Source organism: Nomascus leucogenys, chromosome 9, assembly GCF_006542625.1.
Source record: "Nomascus leucogenys isolate Asia chromosome 9, Asia_NLE_v1, whole genome shotgun sequence".
NCBI lineage: Eukaryota > Metazoa > Chordata > Mammalia > Primates > Hylobatidae > Nomascus > Nomascus leucogenys.
In genome coordinates, this window is record NC_044389.1 from 67,620,397 (window position 1) to 67,643,276 (window position 22,880).

The 22,880-nt window shown below is 36.7% G+C and overlaps 1 protein-coding gene across 4 annotated transcripts in view; it reads right to left on the reverse strand.

Moving 5' to 3' along the window:
* The window catches only part of WDFY3 (WD repeat and FYVE domain containing 3), a 305,264-nt gene that overhangs the window by 107,388 nt on the left and 174,996 nt on the right, over positions 1-22,880 (reverse strand). For all 4 annotated transcript variants that reach the window (XM_030819090.1, XM_030819089.1, XM_030819088.1 and 1 more), the window contains 9 exons: positions 22,136-22,367; positions 18,491-18,591; positions 18,128-18,346; positions 13,766-13,947; positions 11,542-11,773; positions 10,030-10,190; positions 7,065-7,176; positions 4,224-4,414; positions 2,659-2,811 (listed from right to left, as the gene is read on the reverse strand). In XM_030819090.1, the coding sequence (XP_030674950.1) occupies positions 2,659-2,811; positions 4,224-4,414; positions 7,065-7,176; positions 10,030-10,190; positions 11,542-11,773; positions 13,766-13,947; positions 18,128-18,346; positions 18,491-18,591; positions 22,136-22,367 (1,583 nt within the window). The remainder of the gene's footprint in view (positions 1-2,658; positions 2,812-4,223; positions 4,415-7,064; positions 7,177-10,029; positions 10,191-11,541; positions 11,774-13,765; positions 13,948-18,127; positions 18,347-18,490; positions 18,592-22,135; positions 22,368-22,880) is intronic.

The following is a 22,880-nucleotide window of genomic DNA, read 5'->3' on the forward strand; positions in this document are numbered from 1 at the left end:
AGAGTGAACAGGCAACCTACAGAATGGGAGAAAATTTTTGCAACCTACTCATCTGACAAAGGGCTAATATCCAGAATCTACAATGAACGCAAACAAATTTACAAGAAAAAAACAAACAACCCCATCAAAAAGTGGGTGAAGGACATGAACAGACACTTCTCAAAAGAAGACATTAATGCAGCCAAAAAACACATGAAAAAATGCTCATCATCACTGGCCATCAGAGAAATGCAAATCAAAACCACAGTGAGATACCATCTCACACCAGTTAGAATGGTGATCATTAAAAAGTCAGGAAACAACAGGTGCTGGAGAGGATGTGGAGAAATAGGAACACTTTTACACTGTTGGTGGGACTGTAAACTAGTTCAACCATTGTGGAAGTCAGTGTGGCGATTCCTCGGGGATCTAGAACTAGAAATACCATTTGACCCAGCCATCCCATTACTGGTTATATACCCAAAGGACTATAAATCATGCTGCTATAAAGACACATGCACACGTATGTTTATTGCAGCACTATTCACAATAGCGAAGAGTTGGAACCAATCCAAATGTCCAACAACGATAGACTGGATTAAGAAAATGTGGCGCATATACACCATGGAATACTATGCAGCCGTAAAAAATGATGAGTTCATGTCCTTTGTAGGGACATGGATGAAACTGGAAAACATCATTCTCAGTAAACTATCACAAGGACAAAACACCAAACACCGCATGTTCTCACTCATAGGTGGGAATTGAACAATGAGAACTCATGGACACAGGAAGGGGAACATCACACTCCGGGGACTGTTGTGGGGTGGGGGGAGGGGGGAGGGACAGCATTAGGAGATATACCTAATGCTAAATGACGAGTTAATGGGTGCAGCAAAATAACATGGCACATGGATACATATGTAACAAGCCTGCACATTGTGCACATGTACCCTAAAACCTAAAGTATAATAATAATAAAAAAAAAAGAACTTTGAATACTAGGCTGAGAAATGTGTACTTTATAGTGTAGAAAAGGAAAATCACTGGAAGTCCTTGAATAAATGATATGATTATGCCTTTGAAAGAATGAGGTCCCAAGGTTATGTAGGACAGCCTGAGCAAAGGGAAAAAGAAGTGATAGTTATCCTAGTATGAATAGGAGAAGAACTGATTAGGGCTTGAATTAAGATATAGCAGTAGAAGCAGAAAAGGCAGACTATGAAATGTGAAAGTAGAACCTATATGACAATATCAGACTGTTTATAGACAAGGAAGAAGGAAGCTGATGTTTTCAATTTCAAGCCTTGGTGACTAGGGGAATCGTGGTGTTATTAACAGAAACAGAGAAGTTAGAAGGAAGAACTAATTTGGGGAGGGATGCTAAGTTCAGTTAAGGTGTTGGTGGGACAGTGCTGAGCAAGAATTAAAAATAAATCTGGAATTCAGATGTCAAGGTTAGAGATTTAGATTTGAGGATCAACTCCACAGAGATGAGACCGTCAGCCTAGGTAAGAGTTTAAAGAAAGGAAAACAACAAATAAAGGAAAATATAAAAAAGTAAAGATGAACATCCTTACATAAAATAATGAAAACATCACTGCAAGAAAATAATAGAAAAAAATAGTAAGAAAGACATAAGAACCAGGATATTAACATCCAAAAGCTAGCAAAAGAAGTACAACTTGAAAGAATATGAGGGAAACAGACAATAGCCAATGTTACTGAGAGCTGGGGATACTGAAAACTGAGTACAGGCCATAGATTTTTATTTAGGGGGAAGCTTCTAGTAAGCTTTGAAAATACAGTGTCAGTAAAGCAATTAGGGCACACTGTTTGTGAGGGATTCAGTAACTGACAAAACAGAGCTTACAGAAGTTGTGAGGAAGAAGGGTTAGGGCCTAGACACAAGACTTCACAAATATTAAGTGCTAGGCACTATTCTAGGTGGTAGGAACACAAAGACAAAAAAGATAAACATGATTTCCGCAATCATAAAGCCCATAGATCCTACGGTTTCACAGGGATATATTACATAAATTTAGTACATAGTAACTAACACGCAAAGTGCTGTAAACAAGAAATTAAATGGAAAAAGGATATGAGTGATTAAGAGTTGCCTTGAGAGAACACAGTGTAAGCTGTTACAGTAATAAGCCAGCAGAAATGAAAATGCCTTTGAAAGAATGAGGTCCCAAGGGTACGTAGGACAGCCTGAGCAAAGGGGAAAAAGAAGTTATAGTTATTCTAGTATGAATAGGAGAAGAATTGATTAGGGCTTGAATTAGGATATAGCAGTAGAAGCAGAAAAGGTAGACTATGAAATGCAGCTGTAACCAAAATTAGAGGTCTAGGTCCTATTTATCAAGAAAAAGTTTCTATCAGAATCACCTGATGAAACTATGTTTGACTCATGTAATGCCACTGCCAGCAGCAAATTAGCTAGTTAGGGATATGCATCATACCATTTCACTTCTAAAATATTTGCAAAATGGAATATCCTTGGAGAAAAGGAACCCTAGCATTATTCTACTTTTTATATTTTACTAATGATATTAACATGAACATCATAAAATTACAGGGCTTTAAACACATTTTAGAGATAAAATAGTTTACAATCATATGGAGTAAGAAATGCATTCATTGATTATATATTATCAATTATGCTTATATACATACTTCAAAATCACAGAGGAGGTCCTGGAAAGCAGTTGAATTTGGAATAATGGAGGTCTCATGTCCACTATCAACAGTTCCCACCAAAGAAAAAGTTAGATGGAGGATGTGGCTGTTAAGAAGGGAACGTTTCTTCTTAAGCAACATTGCCAGCAACTACAAGAAAGTAATAACAAATGCCTGTTGATAAATCATCATGTATATTCATTACACACACACAAAAACACACACATACACACAGAATCCTATGTAGATAATTTTCTGAGATTATTAAGTTACCTTCTAAATTTTTATTATGACAATATAACATTAGGTAAAATCTGAAAAACAAAGGGATCTTAACATTCTATTAAAACATCCACTTTTACATTTACCCTTTCAATTCCATTATAAATATGTAAATAGTTACCAACACGTGCATAAAACTGTATGTATAATGAAAACATCACAGCAAGAATATAAAATTGTATGCACATGATGGTAACTACTTAAATATACACTTTTTGTGTTATAAAGTATTTTTTTTGCAATATAGTCTTAATAATTACAATTTTAAAATGTTGAATGATAGTCTATGGAATGCTTAGAGTATAATTAGTCATTCTCTTATTACTGGTATATCTAGATTGTTCTATTTTTTCATGATAAACAATGCTGTAATAATCATTTTGAAAGTTTTGCAAAAGAAAACACTTATTGAAATAGTATAATTAAATCTATACAACACAGTAAACAGTATATTCATTATGAATAAACTAATGGTTAAACTTGTAGAAGGCATTTGTACTTCGTGTATGATAGGTTTTAATCTTGCATCAAGTATTTGTTCCTCTTCTTACAAGTGATTTTTTGTCTAATTCTGACTGTGGATACATAAATGCTGCATTTTTTTTTTTGAGTCTTGCTCCGTCGCCCAGGCTGGAATGCAATGGCGCAATCTCGGGTTACTGCAGCCTACGCCTTCCAGTTTCAAGTGATTCTCCTGCCTCAGCCTCTGGAGTAGCTGGGATTACAGGCACATGCCACCATGCCTGGCTAATTTTTGTATTTTTAGTTTTTAGGAATAGCAATGGTACACTTATTATGTAGTGGCTTTCACATCTCCTGAGTTAAGTAACAGAGATAAAAGATGGTGGGGTGTGAGGTGGAGGAGAGAGACAAGGAAACAGGGAGAGCCCTGAATCTACCATGGATTTGGCAATCTTTTTAGGAAGGGGGAATAAGACTCCATTTCATTTCTTTCCCATTTCCACACAGAAAAACAACATTCAAACTAGCAAACCTTTGTTCTGAAAATATATTCAATGTATTAAAGCTATATTGAAATAATGTTGCCTAACTCAAGTGTTTAGTAAGATTTGATAAGATAGGGGAAAAAGGATAAAGCAAAATGAAGAAACAATACATACTTTCATTTGACATACATTAGTTTTCATAAAACTACTGGCTCTTTAAGTTTCCTTGGACAACATAATTCTTCCAGAGTTTGAAACAACATGAATGATAATAAAAAAGCAGAGTATTTTAGGTGCCAGGTGAAGTGAAGGCAAAGTTTTACAGTTACAAACCTGGTAGCCCTTGATTCTTTCCATTTCTTTGCTGGCTAGTGGGTTACTCTTGACCACACAAACCAGGGCTTTGACTGCTGCATATAACCCTTCCACATCAGAGGCCATGGCCACCAGGCCCAGGATGGCTGCAGCTCCACCAATGTACTGCAAAGTAGTGGCAACAGGCTTAGGGACAAATGTTCTTACTCCTGATTAAAAGATAGTGAAAAATAATTAAGATAAATTCCCCACGTGAACAAGAACTGTATACATCATCTTGAAAAGTTTTTTAATTAGCATGTTCTATTTTAAAAAATATCTTCTGTCTATAATGCAAATTCTAGGGAAAGCATTAAAGGTAGAATTTGGGACAAGGCAATACAGACTGGCTGGGCACGGTGGCTCACACCTGTAATCCCAGCACTTTGGGAGGCCGAGGCAAGTGGATGACAAGGTCAGGAGTTTGAGACCAGCCTGAAAAACGTGGTGAAACCCCAAATCCCGTCTCTACTAAAAACGCAAAAATTAGCCAGGCGTGGTTGCATGTGCCTGTAATCTCAGCTACACAGGAGGCTGAGGCAGGAGACTCACTTTAACCTAGGAGTTGGAGGTTGCAGTGAGCTGAGATCGCGCCACTGCACTCCAGCCTGGGCGACAGAGGGAGACTCCCTCTCAAAAAATAAATAAATAAATGAATAAATAAATAAATAAATAAAATTTTAGAAAAAGGAAAAAAAAGCTAATCTACATACTCTTAGAGAAGACTGGGGGTAGAGGAGTGAGCAGAGAAGAGCAGGGCTTTACAGCAAGCACAAATGTTTCTACTGTGTAGCTTTGGGCTGTACTCAAAAGTACAGTGGTCTTGAGAATGCATTTCTGAGTAAGTAAGAGTGCCTTACTAGCATCTGTTGAAGAATAGCCTTGGGGACAATAAAAATCACTTTAACTCTGTGAACTGGGGAAAGGCTTGGAGAAGCCATTGTGGCGGGGATGATGTATTTCCTACAGATAAACCAAGCAAAGCACATTACTGACCATTACCCAAAGCTTCTCTTGGTTCAGTAATCTGAGTAACAGTACATCAGTAACTTTAGGAGAGCGTAAGTTTATAGGAACTGTGCGCCAATTAAAAAAAATCACACCTACATTCCTAACATTTTAAAGAGGCATTGTTTGAATGTCACTTGCCTGCTGACCAAGACTGAGATTGTAAAAAATAAAAGTAACATGCATATTATATTTCTATGTGCTCTGCAGTATTCACAATACTTTCTTTCCTTCTTTTCCTTTTTTTTTTTGAGACAGGGTCTCATTGTCACCCAGGCTGGAATGCAGTGGCTCAATCACAGCTCATTGCAGCCTCCTGGGCTCAAACAATCCTCCTGTCTAGGCCTCCCAAAGTGCTGGGATTACATGGTGTGAGCCACCATGCCCAGCCCACAATACCTTCATATATTACAGTGCTGGATTTTGAAAAGTAGCCCCTAAGGTAATTAGGGCCAGTATTACTAGTTTATAGATAAGAAAACTGAAGTTCATAGAGCTTAACTGTATGGCACAATATCACACAGTGACACAACAGGGGCTGGAACCTAAGTCTTTGAACTTACTGCTCACTGCTCTTTCCACTATACATACCACAGGGCTGCTATACTTTTGAAAAGGACATATCACAGTGCTCGTAAGTATTTTTTGAATAAAAGAACACTACCATGTGCTTTAGAGTAAAGAAAACTTTTATCAATGCTGTATTATCAAAAAAGAAAAACAAAGATTTATGCAATTCACTGGGACAATAAAAATTGCCAATGACTAACAAACATGTTGGATTCTGACCAGCACAACACTAACTTTTTATTAATCTAAAAAGGAACCAGTATAATATACTGATTTACACATTAAAAGGACAATCACTGGTTCTGAATTTTGAATGGCCTGATTGGTTTATGTCTCAAGATCCTATCTAACAAAAAAAACAAAACAAAAATAACGTTTTAAGCACACATGTACAAGGCTCTGAAGAATGTCCACTCTCTAAACTTTTATTATAGTTTGAGTCATAGTGTTTATACTCAGAAGCTCTAATTTCTAGCTCATTTCTAAATTAACAAAAACTCATGAGCCATATACCAAATCATGAAACAATCAATAATAGTTCTGAATTTTGATACCTGTCACTAAATGTAATTTGAAATTTACCTAAAAATTACATGAAATTATATAGTCAGCGCTGATCATTACTGACAAGATGGAAGCAGTGCGATTTTTTAAAAAATTTTATTTTACTTTAAGTTCTGGGATACATGCACAGAACGTGCAAGTTTGCTACATAGGTAAACATGTGCCATGGTGGTTTGCTGCACCTATAAACCTGTCACCTAGGTATTAAGCCTCACATGCATTAGGTATTTGTACTGATGCTCTCCCTCCCCTCGGCCCACTTCCCCTGACAGGCCCTGGTATGTGATGTTCCCCTCCCCGTGTCCGTGTGTTCTCATTGTTCAGGTCCCCTCTATGAGTGAGAATATGCGACATTTGGTTTTCTGTTCTTGTGTTAGTTTGCTGAGGATGATTTCCAGTTTCATCCATGTCCCTGCAAAGGACATGATCTCATTCCTTTTTATGGCTATATAGTATTCCGTGGTGGATATGTAAAAGTTAGTGGGATTTTATGAAAGGTTATTATTTTAAGTTGACTGGAATTTGAGATTGTTACATTTAATCTCTGAATACTGCACGTACACTATAGGTCAGTGCTATTAAAATATGAACTTAAATACTGCCCCTTAAGTGAAGAAAGTGAATGCAAACTTGATGGCAAATAAAGAAGTTTGAAACAACAAAGACAAGTACACTCACCCAAGTATCCAATCAGAGAGGCCCCAATTGTCCGTGCAGATCCATTAAGATGTCCTGCTGAATTGTGTATCAACTTCACAGGAGTGGCATTCTCATGTGAGGAAATGCCTAACTGAAAAATAGGAAAGGAAAAGAATGTAATTATATAAGAACAGTTTCAATGTTTTGATTGGAAAAGAAACCAAACACATGAATGGTAACATATCTTTTCTCTCCTCCCTTATCAGAATACTGAAAAACGAGCATTTAGGTTCAGCCTGGTGGCTCATGCCTATAATCCTAACACTTTGTAAGATAGAGGCAAGGGAATCGCTTGAGCCCAGGAGTTTGAGACCAGCCTGGGAAACATGGCGAGACCCCCATCTCTACTAAAATGCAAAAAATTAGCCAGGTCTTGTGGTGCATTACTCAGGAGGCAGAGGTGGGAGAAACACCTGAACCTAGGAGGTTGAGGATGCAGTCAGGCACTCCACACTCCAGCCTGGGAGCATTTATTTCTGGAAATGTACAAACACTTCCAAAGTGTGGAAACTCATAGGAGGTAAGTTAAACACAATTTACTGAGATAAAGATGGTGAGAGGATCTTGAGACACAGCTTCAGGGGTCTTTCTGAATGAAGTTCTTTGGTAGTTTAAAGGTTGTTATCACTAACTGCCTCACAGTATTTCAGATCAGTGAACATATTAGCTTTATTCCATATCCAAGTAAACATAAGTTATCCAAGAGTTTATAGATAAAACATGCCTACATAAAGGAATCTTACATTTTGTACATTCACACATACACAAGATCTATATTTTCAAGGCAAATATAACTTTAATTCTGTTGTTCACTATAGAGTTATGTACAGTTTATTTTCCTTAGATATGTATATGTGTCATATATATGTATACACACACACACACACACACACACAAGCTCTATGTAAGAGTTGTCAATACTTACAGTTCCTAGTCTCTGAATATCCTTCCCCTTGGACTTTGCCTCTGATAATCAGCCAAAATGGCTTGTCAAGCTCACTGATGAGTTCACCTTGCTAAACCCCATAGTCAGTCCTCACTTCTCATCTTACTGTGACCACTTAAGTCATTTCCACAGTGAATCCTTAATCTTACAAAATTAAGCCCTACTGGTTTTTCTCCCTTCTCACTGACTGCTACTTCTCAGTCTTTTCTGGTTCTTCTTGATCTCCCCAACTCCATAACACTGGAACGTCCCAGGTTTCAGTCTTTAAAACTTTCCATTTCCCTATCTACATCTATGCTTTGGTGAATACATGTAGACTCATGGCTTTAAACACCACCTGTATAAATGAACTCCAGATTCATATTTCCAATGGCCTTGAAATCTCTACTGTGATGTCTAATACACTTCTCAAACTTCTAAAACAGAATTCTCAGTATTCCTCCCAACTCTACTCTTTTTGTAGTTTTCTCCAAATCAGAAAATGTGACTCCATTTTCCTAGCAGTTCAAGAAAAAATACTGGAGTCCTTAACTCTCTCACCTTCCACACTCATTCCACATTCTATCACACAAAACTGCTAGGTCAACTTTTAAAATATACCTTGAGCCGGGTGGGGTGGCTCACACGTGTAATCCCAGCACTTTGGGAGGCTGAGGCAGGTGGATCCCCTGAGGTTAGGAGTTTGAGCCCAGCCTGGCCAACATGGTGAAACCCTGTCTCTAATAAAAATACAAAAATCAGCTGGGCATGGTGGTGCATGCCTATAATCCCAGCTACTCAGGAGGCTGAGGCAGGAGAATCACTTGAACCCAGGAGACAGAGGTTGCAGTGAGCCAAGATCACACCATTGCACTCTAGCCTAGGTGACAAGAGCGAAACTCCATCTCAAAAAAAAAAAAAAAGGTATATATATATATATATATACATATATATATATATATATATATACACCTTGAATCTGATCACTTCTTATCACTACCACTGCTACTGCGCAAGTTAAAACCACCATAATCTCTCATAGGAATTATTTATCACATTGGCCTCATAACTTGTCTCCCTACTACTACCTTTGTTTCTCTTCAATCTATTTTCAATAGAAGTCATAGTGATAAAATGTAAGTTACAGCATTTCCTTCCTATGTCTGAAACTCCATGATACCTCCCATCTTTCTCCACCAAAGCCAATGTCTTTAGAATTGCCCCATGAATCCTAAACAACCTGGGACCTATCATCACTCTGGGCTCCTCTCCTACTGCCCGGGCCTTCTCTAATTTTACTCCAGCCACATCTGTCTCCATGGCAGGCACGTACAGTACTTTTCTCAGGGCCTTTGCACTTGTATTCCTGGAATACAAAACACTCCCACACCCATAGGTATATCCCATGCTCCCTATTCCTGTGGCCTGTTACCTCATCCCTGTCAAGTCTTTGCTCAAAATTCACCTTCTCAGTAACTTCTCCTTGGACCACCATATTAAAAACTTGAAGCTTCTCTGTCCCCTTCCCTGCTTTATTTTACTGCATAGCACTCATCACCTTCTAACATACTTCATGATTAGGTTATTTCTTCAGGTATTATCATCTATCTTTTCCACTAGAATGTAGGAAACATAAAAGCTGAAATTTTCTTTTTATCCACTGCTATGTCCTGAACTGAATGTCACCTGGCACATAATAGGTCGTTTGTTAAAAAGTTGAGTTGTAGCCTTAAAAACAGTAATTGTTTTCATTAGTTTTCTAAAGTTAAATTTCTTAATTGCCAATATAAATAAATTAATATGAATCATGTACTCATAACAGAAACTGTCACTTTTCCAAATTAAGTTACATATCTACATATGTTTTGGCCCACATTTGAAGTCAAATTAACCAAACATAAATACATGAAAGGCATGATTTTTAGCAGTCACTCATAATTGAGTAGTATCCATATGAGACTCTGAGATATGTTCCCAGTGAGAATCAGCCATAGTACACCAAGAAATCATTCTGCTTACCTGCTTAGCAATGGCTTTGCTATCCAATTTGTTATACACTTTCCGGATTCTTGCCACTGTTAGAGACGACACAGAGAGTGCATAGAGGCCAAATGACACCTTCTCCTCTGGTACTAATGACACAGGGGATGGCACTACCCCTTCGGATTTTGCATCTTTACCTTCAAAAGAACAATAATTCTTTTCAAAATCATCAGTAGTTCTCATCTTAAAATAGATTTTTGATTCTTACTACCATTTTTAAATGAGGAGGCTTGAAAGTCTTAAAGTAGAATAAGAGAGGTAAATTTACAAACTATTTTACTTCTCAGCTCTTCACTTATTTCTTTAATTAAAAGATGGAAAAAGAAATCTAGTCATAGAGTTCTACATTCTAGGTGGTACTCTTAAAACATGTTTAACATATAGCACTATGTAAAGGATGAAAAGTTTTAACTGTTTTCTGACAAATTGTAAAACATGTCCCCCTAGATTCAAAGGAAAAAGGAATGAAGATGAATAAAATGCCGATCAGCTGTGTAGCACTGTGTCCCCTCCCCTAAAAAAGCACTCAGATATGCCTGCCTGTATTCTTCAAGACCACAAAGCAGAGGAGTTATTAACAAAGGCATGTGTTTTAAAGCCACATGGCCTGAGTTTGAATCTTGCTTTATCACTTAAAAGCTGTGTGACCTATCTATATTTGTGCTTCAGTTTCCTCTTCTGTGAAATGGGAATGATAATGACAGTACCTAACTCACAGTGTTTTGAGATGAATAAATACATGTGAAGGGCTCAGAACAGCTACATCCTTCATGTGTATTGACTTATTTAGCACACAGTAAGTGCCCAAGAAGTGTTAGCTTTTATTAGATACCATCTAAATTAAGAATGAGTGAAAAGATAAATTACTAAATCATAGGAGTATGACCATTTACAATATACTTGTCCTAACTCTTCTGAGATTCTTGGTGGAATCAGAACAAGGGAGTGGAAGACCATCATTTGCAAGGAGTACTACCAAGGAATTGCCAGCTTAACGTCAGTTCCTCTGAGTCTAAATTTTATTTGGGAGAAAGGATAACAAAAAGTAGGCTTGGAGTAAAGAAATGAGGAAAAATAATGTTAAGTGATCTAATCTAGAGAATATGTGTGTGTGTTTATTGAACCTATCTGTTCTTCCTTTAACAGGGGTGGCTGTACTTTAAACTGCTTCATGTAATAGGAGAAATCACAGAAAGAGAAGAGTGTCACAGTTAGACTCCTAGAGGGCATATACCTGCATCTTGGAGCCAATAAGAGAAACTGGATAATAAGTGATCAGGCATAAAAACAAAGAATCCAGAAAGTGCAGTATGATCAGTGGAGGAAAATATTTTAAATAGGAGTGAGTATCCTGCTGAAGAAGATTAGAGGAGAAGGCGCTTTTCCTAGATAAACAGTATGTATAACCTCATACACACACATGCATCTATATTGCAGGAGTTCAGTTTCATACAACTAGGTTTCAAGAACTAAAAATAAGTTACTCACATGGCATACATACAGCCTGAAAGCTTCCAACATAATTTGGTCCAAGTTCATAAATGGTAGTAACATTTGAAGAAGGTAAAACTTCTTCTAGAAAATGTGTGGGTCCCAGGCGCCAAACCAATGAGGCAATTTGGCGTTGGGCAGGTGGAGTACCAATGTAGGCATAGACCGTGCTCACCACTGGTGGATTTGCCGAACCTGAACCCCCTGGAGTACTGTGAACATAATGAAGCTGTAAGGAAGACAAAAGCAAATGTGTGAGATGTGAACACTTTCCCCAGGAAAATAACTACTTCAGCATATATATTTTCATTATCCCAAGGTCACACAACTTTACAAATGCACAAAAACATTTGGGGTTGAGAAACAGGAAGGGCAAGGCACAATACTGGGATCTGTAACTGAGGACCAGGTATAGTAGCTAAAGCTTTTATCCAACTCTCTAACACAGATAAACTCTTTAATGCTAGAAATGGCAACGAGCAAATACAGGGATACTGTCAATGGCTGGTTTGCATATCAAGTTAATGACGCTTCTCTGAAATTTTTGTGCTGATATGAAGAGAGCTTTCCACTATGGAATTAAAGTAGTCTTGAAATTAGGTATGTTACCTTCAATGTGAGTCTGTTAACTAAAATTACTGACGAAAAGTGTTTTACAGGGGTAAATTATTATAATAAATACATAATTAAGTACAGTATAAGAGATAAAGAACTTAAGTTGCTTTTTCTTGCTGAAGCAGCTTAATGGGATGAAGGACACTTCCATTAATTGCTGTGTCATAATAACATATCAGCTTCAGATCCTATTCATTATTCTATATATTAAACAGCAGTTCTTGGTGATGTTAATAGCACAGTTGTGAAGACCAACATATGAGCTAGAGTTGATTTCACAGTACTGTGACTATTGACAGGGACAGTGATGATGATGATGTAAATAAATCAATAATAAATTTCCTATTGCTCAACTCTAGAAGCTGAGGGTATTTTTATCTTTAATGACACTAAAATTAATGAAGGAGCAAAGTACTAGAGAATCTACAAACCCATTTCAAATGCAATCATGTATACAAATAAATCAACGACTATTCCACAAGGTGCATTTTAGGGTTTATCATACTGAAAAACAATGTCACAATAAAATATCATCATCATCAAGGAAGGAAATATATTCAAAGATACTGCTGGTTTCAGTGCTTTTCAAACTTTAATTCACACACAAGGACAAACTTTGTCTTTGTTACTTCTTTCAAGTGATCACTCTAAAATGGATACCTGCCTATAATCCCAGCATTCTGGGAGGCCAAGGCGTGAGGATCACCTGAGGTCAGGAGTTTGAGATCAGCCTGGCCAACATGGTGAAACCCCATCTCTACTAAAAATACGAAAATTAGCCAGGTGTGGTGGCACACGCCTGTAGTCCCAGCTATCTGGGAGGCTGAGGCAGGAGAACTGCTCATACCCAGGAGGTGGAGGTTGCGGTGAGCTGAGATCGCGCCACTGCACTCCAGCCTGGGCGACAGAGTGAAACACCATCTTAAAAAAGGAAAAATAAAAAATAAAATAAAATAAAATAAAATGAATACTATCTTTTAGAAGGTCAAGAATTTTCAGAGCTTGCAAACTGAGTTCTGTACAAAGTAACAAGCAGGATTTATTCTCATTCAGAAAAAGGGAGTTTCACTTGTTTCTTTACTTGATAATCAACTCTTTTTTTCTCTTCTAAATACTATCACAACTTACAGTAATGTTTATGTAGTCATTCATTCAAGAAACAATAAACTGAATATCTACTATCATTATCAGGGACTAATCTGGGTGATATGAAAACAAAGAAAAAAAAACAATTCTAACTCTAAAGAATGTAAGTCTTCTGGACTAAATTACAACAACAGCAATGAAGTGACAAAATAGTGTGTTCACCGTTATTTAGGAATCCTTCAACTGGCTCCTCTTAAAAGCACCTAGCAATCTGGCTTAAGCTCTTGCATATTCAGCAACTTCTTTAGTACCTATAAGCCCTCATTTCTATTCTTCTCTAATAAAATGGTTTAAGAATTGGCCACATGAGTCTAACATATTATTCAAATGGGTACTGAATATCAACTTAAAATTAAGAAAGTAATTTAAAAAATATCCCTGTAACACACACACACACACACACATACCCCAAACTACTACCTTATAAAGCAGGTAGATTTACAAGTGCACATACGCTTACCTTTACAGTGTTAACAAGCTGTCCATCAATATAGAGGGCTGCAGTACTGTTTTTCAACATGCCTTTGCTCATTACCAGGACCAAATGATGCCACTGTCCCTCAATGATAAGCTCTCCACATCGAAAGCGAGCACAGCATGGGAGAATTTCATAAAATGAGGACTCTTCACTAAAATCATCAACTGAAATAAAGGGGGAAAGACATAAAAAACTTTTTTCCAACACCATCCCTATTCAAACTATTCATATCTAGATCAGCATGTTTTGACTTTATATTAAAACAAAATAATGATGCAGACTGATTTGAGTAATAATACAACTCCGGAAAAAAAATGATAATGTGGGCTGGGCACGGTGGCTCACACCTGTAATGTCAGCCCTTTGGGAGGCTGAGGCGGGCGGATCACCTGAGGTCAGGAGTTTGAGACCAGCCTGGCCAACATGGTGAAACCCCATCTCTACTAAAAATACAAAAATTAGCCAGGCATGGTGGCGCGTGTCTGTAGTCCCAGCTACTCGGGAGGCTGAGCCAGGAGAAAGCTTGAACCTGGGAGGCAGAGTTTGCAGTGCTGAGATTGCACCACTGTACTCCAGCCTGGGTGACAGAGCGAGATTCCATCTCAAAAAAAATAAGTAAATAAAAAAAAAAGATAATGCAGACAGAAGATACCTTATTCATGCAATACCCTTACCTGCAGTAAAGTGGAACCTAGAATGTATTTTTGCTTTCTTCTGCTCAAGAAATATAGGTATAATCACATAAAGTTACAATGAACAAAAGTTAGCTAATGAAGTAAAAAATACATAAAAATAAAGAGACAATAACGTCATGATAAACACTAAAAAGAGACTAGTTGACACCCAAAACAAAAATAAACAAGTGGGACTATCTAAACTGAAAAGCTTTTGAATAGCAAAAGAAACAACAGAGTGAAAAGGCAATCTATGAAATGGGAGAAAAATATTTGCTAACTATGTATTTCATAAGGGAGTAATGTCAAAAATACATAAGAAACTACTAGAACTCAATAGTAAAGAAACTAATAATCAATTAAAAATGAGCTAAGAACTTGAATAGACATTTCTCCAAAGAAAGCACATAAATGGCAGACAGGTATACGAAAAATGCTCAATGTTACTAATCATCAGGGAAATGCAAACCATAAGCACAATGGCATATCACCTCACACCTGTCAGAATGGCTATTATAAAAAAAAAAAAACATGTGTTGGCAAGAATGTGGACAAACTGGAACCCTTGTGCACTGTTGGTGGGAATGTAAAATGCTGCAGCTGCTATGGAAAACAGTACAGACGTTTCTCAAAACACTGAAAATAGAACTAACATATAATCCAGCAATACCGTATCTGGGTACTTATCTAAAATCACTGAAATCAGGACTTCAAAGAGGTATCAGTACTCCCCTGGACAGACGAGTAGATAAAGAAAATGTGGTACATACATACAATGGAATAATATTTAGCCTTAAAGAAGAAAATTTTGCAATATCTGACAACATAGACGAAGCTTAAGGACATTATGCTAAATGAAATAGCCAGTCATAGAAAGACATATACTGCATGACTCCACTTATATGAGGTATTTAAAATAGCCAAATTCAGAGAAACAATGAATGAAATGTTGGTTGCCAAGGGCTCGAGGGAGGGGCAAATGGGGAGTTACTAATCAAATGGCACGAAGTTTCAGTGAAGCAAGAGGAAAAAAAAGCTTGAGATTTGCTCTACAACACTGCAACTATAGTCAACAATAATGTTGTTGTATAACAATAATGTATAACAACAATAATGTGTTGTAACTTTTTGACATTGATTTGGTTACAGTATGGGTTAGAAAAAGAACCAAGAAAAATGTAAAGTTTATTCTTGCCATATGCTATGCTCAACGATACAAGAGGACAACTATTTATTATTAGTTAGTGGCTGTACTGTCCATAATAAAAGGTAGAAAGAAGGTGACGATTTACAGCATAGACTAGGTATTTGTTGATCCAAGTTTCCTGCTTCATCAGACAACTTTGTCCCACGTATATAAATATATTCTGATTTGCTACCATTCTACAATTACTTCCTGACTCCAATCTGGCTCCTTTTTGCTACCCTATATGTTACCAGACCATGCTAAGAAATAATGGTTTCATATTAATTTAATTTTATTGTTAAGCTAAATAAAAATTAATTTACCTTTTATCAGTATTTAACAAATGGCAAGAACCTTCCCTGGTTCGTAGACTGTAAGTCTTCTCAAGTATTGAACATTTGTGAGTTTACAACACTTACAAACATTTGTGAGTTTCACTTTCTGACTTAGGTTTGAACTAAGACATTTCCAGCACTGAGTGGTGTGTCAGGATATCTCAGTGAGCCAACTGGTTTATGACAACTCTTAATTTCCTAGGCATCTTAATGGGTTACAGCTGTTGGAAGAATGAATCCTGGCAATACTAATGCATATGTTACCATCATTTCTAATCATATATGGACTATAGCAGCCTGGAAAATTACATTTAGTAATAAAAATGAGATAAGAGTTAGAAAATATTTTCCTTGTTTACAGATTTATCTCCAGATCCACTCCTTAACTTTTCCATTAAATTCTAGGGTGTCTTCAAATTCCCCATTATTATTCACTTTTCTCATATCTTCCTCAGGCCATTCATTTCCTCTATTCATGCATTTATAAGTTTACATAATATCTGCATGCCTAATACATTCTAGGTACTGTGTTAGACGACAGGGCAGCTTAGATTACAAAGATAAGCAGACAAAAACAAATGAAAAATTAAAATCTATGATGTCTAGATAAGAGACAAAGATTATTAAACAAGTGCTATGGAAGTGGGCACAGGGAGGAAGGGAAGATTTGAGAAATATTAGGGAGGCATATTACTAGTAAGACTTAGTAGAAGGGGTGGTATTTTCAAGTTGACTCAAGGTTTCTAGCTGGGCTAACTGGCAGTGGTTGTGCCATTTATCAACACAGGAAAACAGAAGGAGATGTAGGTTTTTCGTTTTTGTTTGAAACGGGGTGTCTCTCCTAGGCTGGAGTGCCGTGGCACCTTCACAGCTCACTGCAACCTCGAACTCATGGGCTTCACCAATCCTACACCACCTCAGCCTCCTAAAGGAGATGTAGGTTTTATAAAGAAGAAATATTAGAATCTGAGATGTTTATTGGAATACTGTTCAAATGAAGATGTCTAGTATGCAGCTGGAAATATGAGGACATAGCTTGGGACACAGACAAATGAAAAAAAAACTTTGACTTCACAGTCCTTGAGATAAAAAGACTTAAAGCAATACTAGTTCATGATTTTTTTCCCATGAAGAGCTGGTAAAGTACAAAGATCAAAGGTGAAACACTGGAGAATACTACTTCTGAGGGGCAGATAGAAGAGAAAGCGACTGAAGGAAATTGCAAAACAAAGATCAGAGAAATAGTGAGTATTCTAGAATGCAAGATTGGAGGTAGTTTTCATTGGGACGAATTAGTCAACAGGACCAAACGCTATTAAGGGGCAAATAAAGCGTCATAACAAGAATTTTAAAGTACTAACTATATTGATGCCTAGTTCTGTGCTAGGTACCATGAGGAATACTACAACCTTACAATCTAATTAAAAGACTAACATTCATATTATATTAATATTTATTGAACACCAACCACATGTCAATTAATATGTGATATTATTTTACTTAGTTAAAAGAACAAAATTAGATGACCAAAAAAACCACATTTATACAAAATGCTTATATTCTTGAGCAAAGAAAATTGAGTAAACTGAGATTTGTATTTTAAGTTATTTATCATTTAGCAGGATCTTCATGAATGCCTTGAGTTTGGAGTTCTACTGTACAGCACTGTAAAGTCATGGCATGTTGGAGAAAACTAGGGAATTAGAATTATAAAATAGTATGTATTACATCTTGAAGGTAAGTGATGGACAAGGTAATTGAAATGTTATTGTGTCTAGCACAGTGTGGCACATATGGTAGGCAGGTTCTCAGTGAATATTAATTAGTTAAGCAGAATTCACAGCCAATGATAATCCCTACCAAAATACATCAAACAAGCAAACTGCTTTCCTAGGAAAAGCTGTGATTTCTTGGCAAGTAGAGATTAGTCCTTATTAGGTACTCACTCCCTCCAGTGTTTTGTAAGTCTCTTTTGAAAGTGCCTTAAAATTCACTGGTAAGCAATATTCAATGTTTCATGTAACTTGTTCTATGTTATAATAATTTAAGCAGAAAAGTTATTATTGGCTGGACTTTTAAAATAAATACAAAAATGAAGTTTTAATACTTCTATAATCAAAAGAAGAAAACAAAAATAACAAATACTGACCATAATTTTGGAGGAGTTCCTCTTTGGTGGAAACAATCAGAGATCGGTCTTTTGCTGATAGAACTATTGTAAGGCACACGTAATGTTGCTCAGAAGAATTTGCTCGGCGCACAACAGTAAGAAGTCTGACAGGGTGGTTATTTGGAGGAGAACTAAAATGTTCAATACAAAACCAGCTAGAGTAACTTAAGCCAGAGGGAGGAGGGAAGAATCTTTCACCTACAGTAAAAATTTAAAAAAAAAAGTTTGTGTTGATTAATATTTATATTTTTTAACAGATGCCAACAAAAGCATACAAACTCTAAATTATATATAATCTACTGGAAAAAAAAATCTCATAAGCAGAAAGAAAATATTACTTACCAGAACCAATGCCACTGACCACAGCCCCATCAATAAGACCTGTTGTGACGGTATTATTTGTAGGAGCATTATGAGGGGCCAAACTGGGCAGAAACAGACAGCTATTAAAGAAAAGACAACATACATATTAGAGATCAATGACTCCTTCTCTTAACACTGTGCACTTACACAGTGAAATAACTGCCAGTATTTAATGGTGAGTAGAGAAAATATCATGGAATAAATCTGGATGCCTCGCAAAGCCCTTCCCTTCTTTTAATTTTGTAAGGGTATCAAAAGACATAATTTTAAAATCTCCCAAAATAACATTTTTAATTTAAATTTAAAAAAATTAAGACACAAATTGCATATGGCAACATACTCTAACGTATAAACCCCATCAAGACATTAGAACAATTTCATCACTGAAGGAAAACTCCCATGTGCCCCTTACTGTCACTCTCTTGTTACCACTGATTGCTTTTGACTATTCCCAATCATGTTTCAACCTATTGTTTGATAATGACCCATGACAATATTCTTAAAACACAGAGGTTTCAATCAATAAGAGAAGGAAATAAAGGGTATTCAATTAGGAAAAGAGGAAGTCAAATTGTCCCTGTTTGCAGATGACATGATTGTATATCTAGAAAACCCCATCGTCTCAGCCCAAAATCTCCTTAAGCTGATTAGCAACTTCAGCAAAGTCTCAGGATACAAAATCAATGTACAAAAATCACAAGCATTCTTGTACACCAATCACAGACAAACAGAGAGCCAAATCATGAGTGAACTCCCATTCACAATTGCTTCAAAGAGAATAAAATACCTAGGAATCCAACTTACAAGGGACGTGAAGGACCTCTTCAAGGAGAACTACAAACCACTGCTCAATGAAATAAAAGAGGATACAAACAAATGGAAGAACATTCCATGCTCATGGGTTGGAAGAATCAATATCGTGAAAATGGCCATACTGCCCAAGGTAATTTATAGATTCAATGCCATCCCCATCAAGCTACCAATGACTTTCTTCACAGAATTGGAAAAAACTACTTTAAAATTCATATGCAACCAAAAAAGAGCCTGCATCGCCAAGTCAATCCTAAGCCAAAAGAACAAAGCCAGAGGCATCACGCTACCTGACTTCAAACTATACTACAAGGCTACAGTAGCCAAAACAGCATGGTATTGGTACCACAACAGAGACATAGATCAATGGAACAGAACAGAGCCCTCAGAAATGATGCCACATATCTACAACTATCTGATCTTTGACAAACCTGACAAAAACAAGAAATGGGGAAAGGATTCCCTATTTAATAAATGGTGCTGGGAAAACTGGCTAGCCATATGTAGAAAGCTGAAACTGGATCCCTTCCTTACACCTTATACAATAATTAATTAAAGATGGATTAAAGACTTACATGTTAGACCTAAAACCATAAAAACCCTAGAAGAAAGCCTAGGCAATACCATTCAGGACATAGGCGTGGGCAAGGACTTCATGTCTAAAACACCAAAAGCAATGGCAACAAAAGCCAAAATTGACAAATGGGATCTAATTAAACTAAAGAGCTTCTGCACAGCAAAAGAAACTACCATCAGAGTGAACAGGCAACCTACAGAATGGGAGAAAATTTTTGCAACCTACTCATCTGACAAAGGGCTAATATCCAGAATCTACAATGAACTCAAACAAATTTACAAGGAAAAAACAAACAACCCCATCAAAAAGTGGGTGAAGGACATGAACAGACACTTCTCAAAAGAAGACATTTATGCAGCCAAAAAAACACATGAAAAAGTGCTCATCATCACTGGCCATCAGAGAAATACAAATCAAAACCACAATGAGATACCATCTCACACCAGTTAGAATGGCCATCATTAAAAAGTCAGGAAACAACAGGTGCTGGAGAGGATGTGGAGAAATAGGAACACTTTTACACTGTTGGTGGACTGTAAACTAGTTCAACCATTGTGGAAGTCAGTGTGGCGATTCCTCAGGGATCTAGAACTAGAAATACCATTTGATCTAGCCATCCCATTACTGGGTATATACCCAAAGGATTATAAATCATGTGCTGCTATAAAGACATATGCACACGTATGTTTATTGTGGCACTATTCACAATAGGGAAGACTTGGAACCAATCCAAATGTCCAACAACGATAGACTGGATTAAGAAAATGTGGCACATATACACCATGGATTACTATGCAGCCATAAAAAAGGATGAATTCTTGTCCTTTGTAGGGACACGGATGAAACTGGAAAACATCATTCTCAGTAAACTATCACAAGGACAAAAAATCAAACACCGCATGTTCTCACTCATAGGTGGGAATTGAACAATGAGAACTCATGGACACAGGAAGGGGAACATCACACTCCGGGCACTGTTGTGGGGTGGGCGGAGGGGGGAGGGTCAGCATTAGGAGATATACCTAATGCTAAATGACGAGTTAATGGGTGCAGCAAACCAACACGGCACATGGATACATACGTAACAAACCTGCACATTGTGCACATGTACCCTAAAACCTAAAGTATAATTAAAAAAAAAAAAAAAGAATCCCACAAACAACTAGCATAGATAAAAATTATGAATTAACACTCTAAGCCTGGGCACAGTGGCTCACGCCTATAATCCCAGCACGCTGGGAGGCTAAGGTGGGCAGATCACTTGAGGTCGGGAGTTCGAGACCAGCCTGGCCACTATGGCAAAACCCCATCTCTACTAAAAATACAAAAATCAGCCAGCCGTGGTGGCGTGCACCTGTAATCCCAGCTACTTGGGAGGCTAAGGCAGGAGAAATGCTTGAACCTGGGAGGCGGAGGTTGCAGTGAGCCAAGATCGCACCATTGCACTCCAGCCTGGGAGACAGGGCAAGACTCTGACTCAAAAGGAAAAAAAAAAAAAAAACTCTAATAGCTAACAGATCTAGCTATAAGATCTATTAGCATTTGTGTCATTTTAGGCTGTTGAACTTCATGAATTCTTTTAGATTTTTTAGATTCATTATTGCTGTTCCTGTTACTATAATCTTTTCTGCCACTTGAAATAATTTATTCATTTGAAGTAACAGTCATTGAATATTTATAATGTATAAATTATTATGTTAGGTAATTTGAAGGATAGATGATGATAAAACCCAAAGAGTTTTCAATCTAATTTTAATTTATATATTATCTATACATTTATATTTATTACATTAGATGTTGGCAGACTTTTTCTGGAAAGGGCCAAATCATAAATATTTTATGCTTTGTGAACCAGGCAGTCTCCATCATGACTACTGAACTCTGACACTCTAGCACAAAAGCAGCCATAGGAAATATAAATGAGTGTGGCTGTTTTCCAATAAAACTTCATTTACAAAAAAAAAAAAAAATTTGCAAAAGTGTTACTAACAAAACATATTTGGTCCATGGGCTTAAGATTTTGGATTCCTATGTCATATCAATTTATTTAGTATAACAAACAAAAATAATTAAATGTAGTAATCTTAAAATAGCATGCTCAAAAAACTCAATAATTAAAAAATATTAAGTATGGTAAAATATATGTTAATTAAGTATATTTAAAACCAAAGATCTATTTGTAAAGGCAAGTATGAGGCATAAAATCATAAAGGTTTGCTTCCTTGCAAATTTCTTACCCAAACCCTTCAAGTGATGTGTCAAATTCAACAAAAGCTGGAGTAACTGATGACCCATGAAGTCTGATGTCATGTGGGGTTGTCATGGAGACCAGACACTTCACCCTGGTCAGGGGTACAGTACTTCCTTCCGCAGATTTTACCAGGCTCTTGCTTATCCGGTAATGGTTATCTTCATGTAAGCTAAAAACATTATCAGTACCCAGACCTTCCAGAGATGTGATCATACTACCTGTAAGTCAAGGAAATCTCTTGGGAAAATGTCATATGGAATTTTAAAATAACTTTACAAGGCTGACTTATTTGTAAATACCACTTCAGTTTCAATAGACAATAATTTTCTTAAGTGCCAAAATCATTATCCAGTTTTAATGTACTTCATTTATTTTTAAACTTAATAGCATGCATTTCCTTTTTTACTAAAGCAATATGCACACTGCAGAAATGTTGGAAACTAGAGCATAAATAAAAATAAACATCTCAAATAATTGTCATCAAAGCCACTGATACAATGTAATTTAATTATAAACCTCAGTTAATAGTTTACAAATCAGGAAATACTTTTATTTCATAAAACTATGATTTAGTAATTCTCTTTGAGGGAAAAGTAAACAATTTTAGAGCATTAAAATGAAAAGAAATAGGTCATCTTTATTATAAAACAAATTAGAGATAAATGGCAGAAACTTGCTTTTCCCATTTTTTCCCCATTATTAATTATTTCCTTACAATTATTAGAACTAAA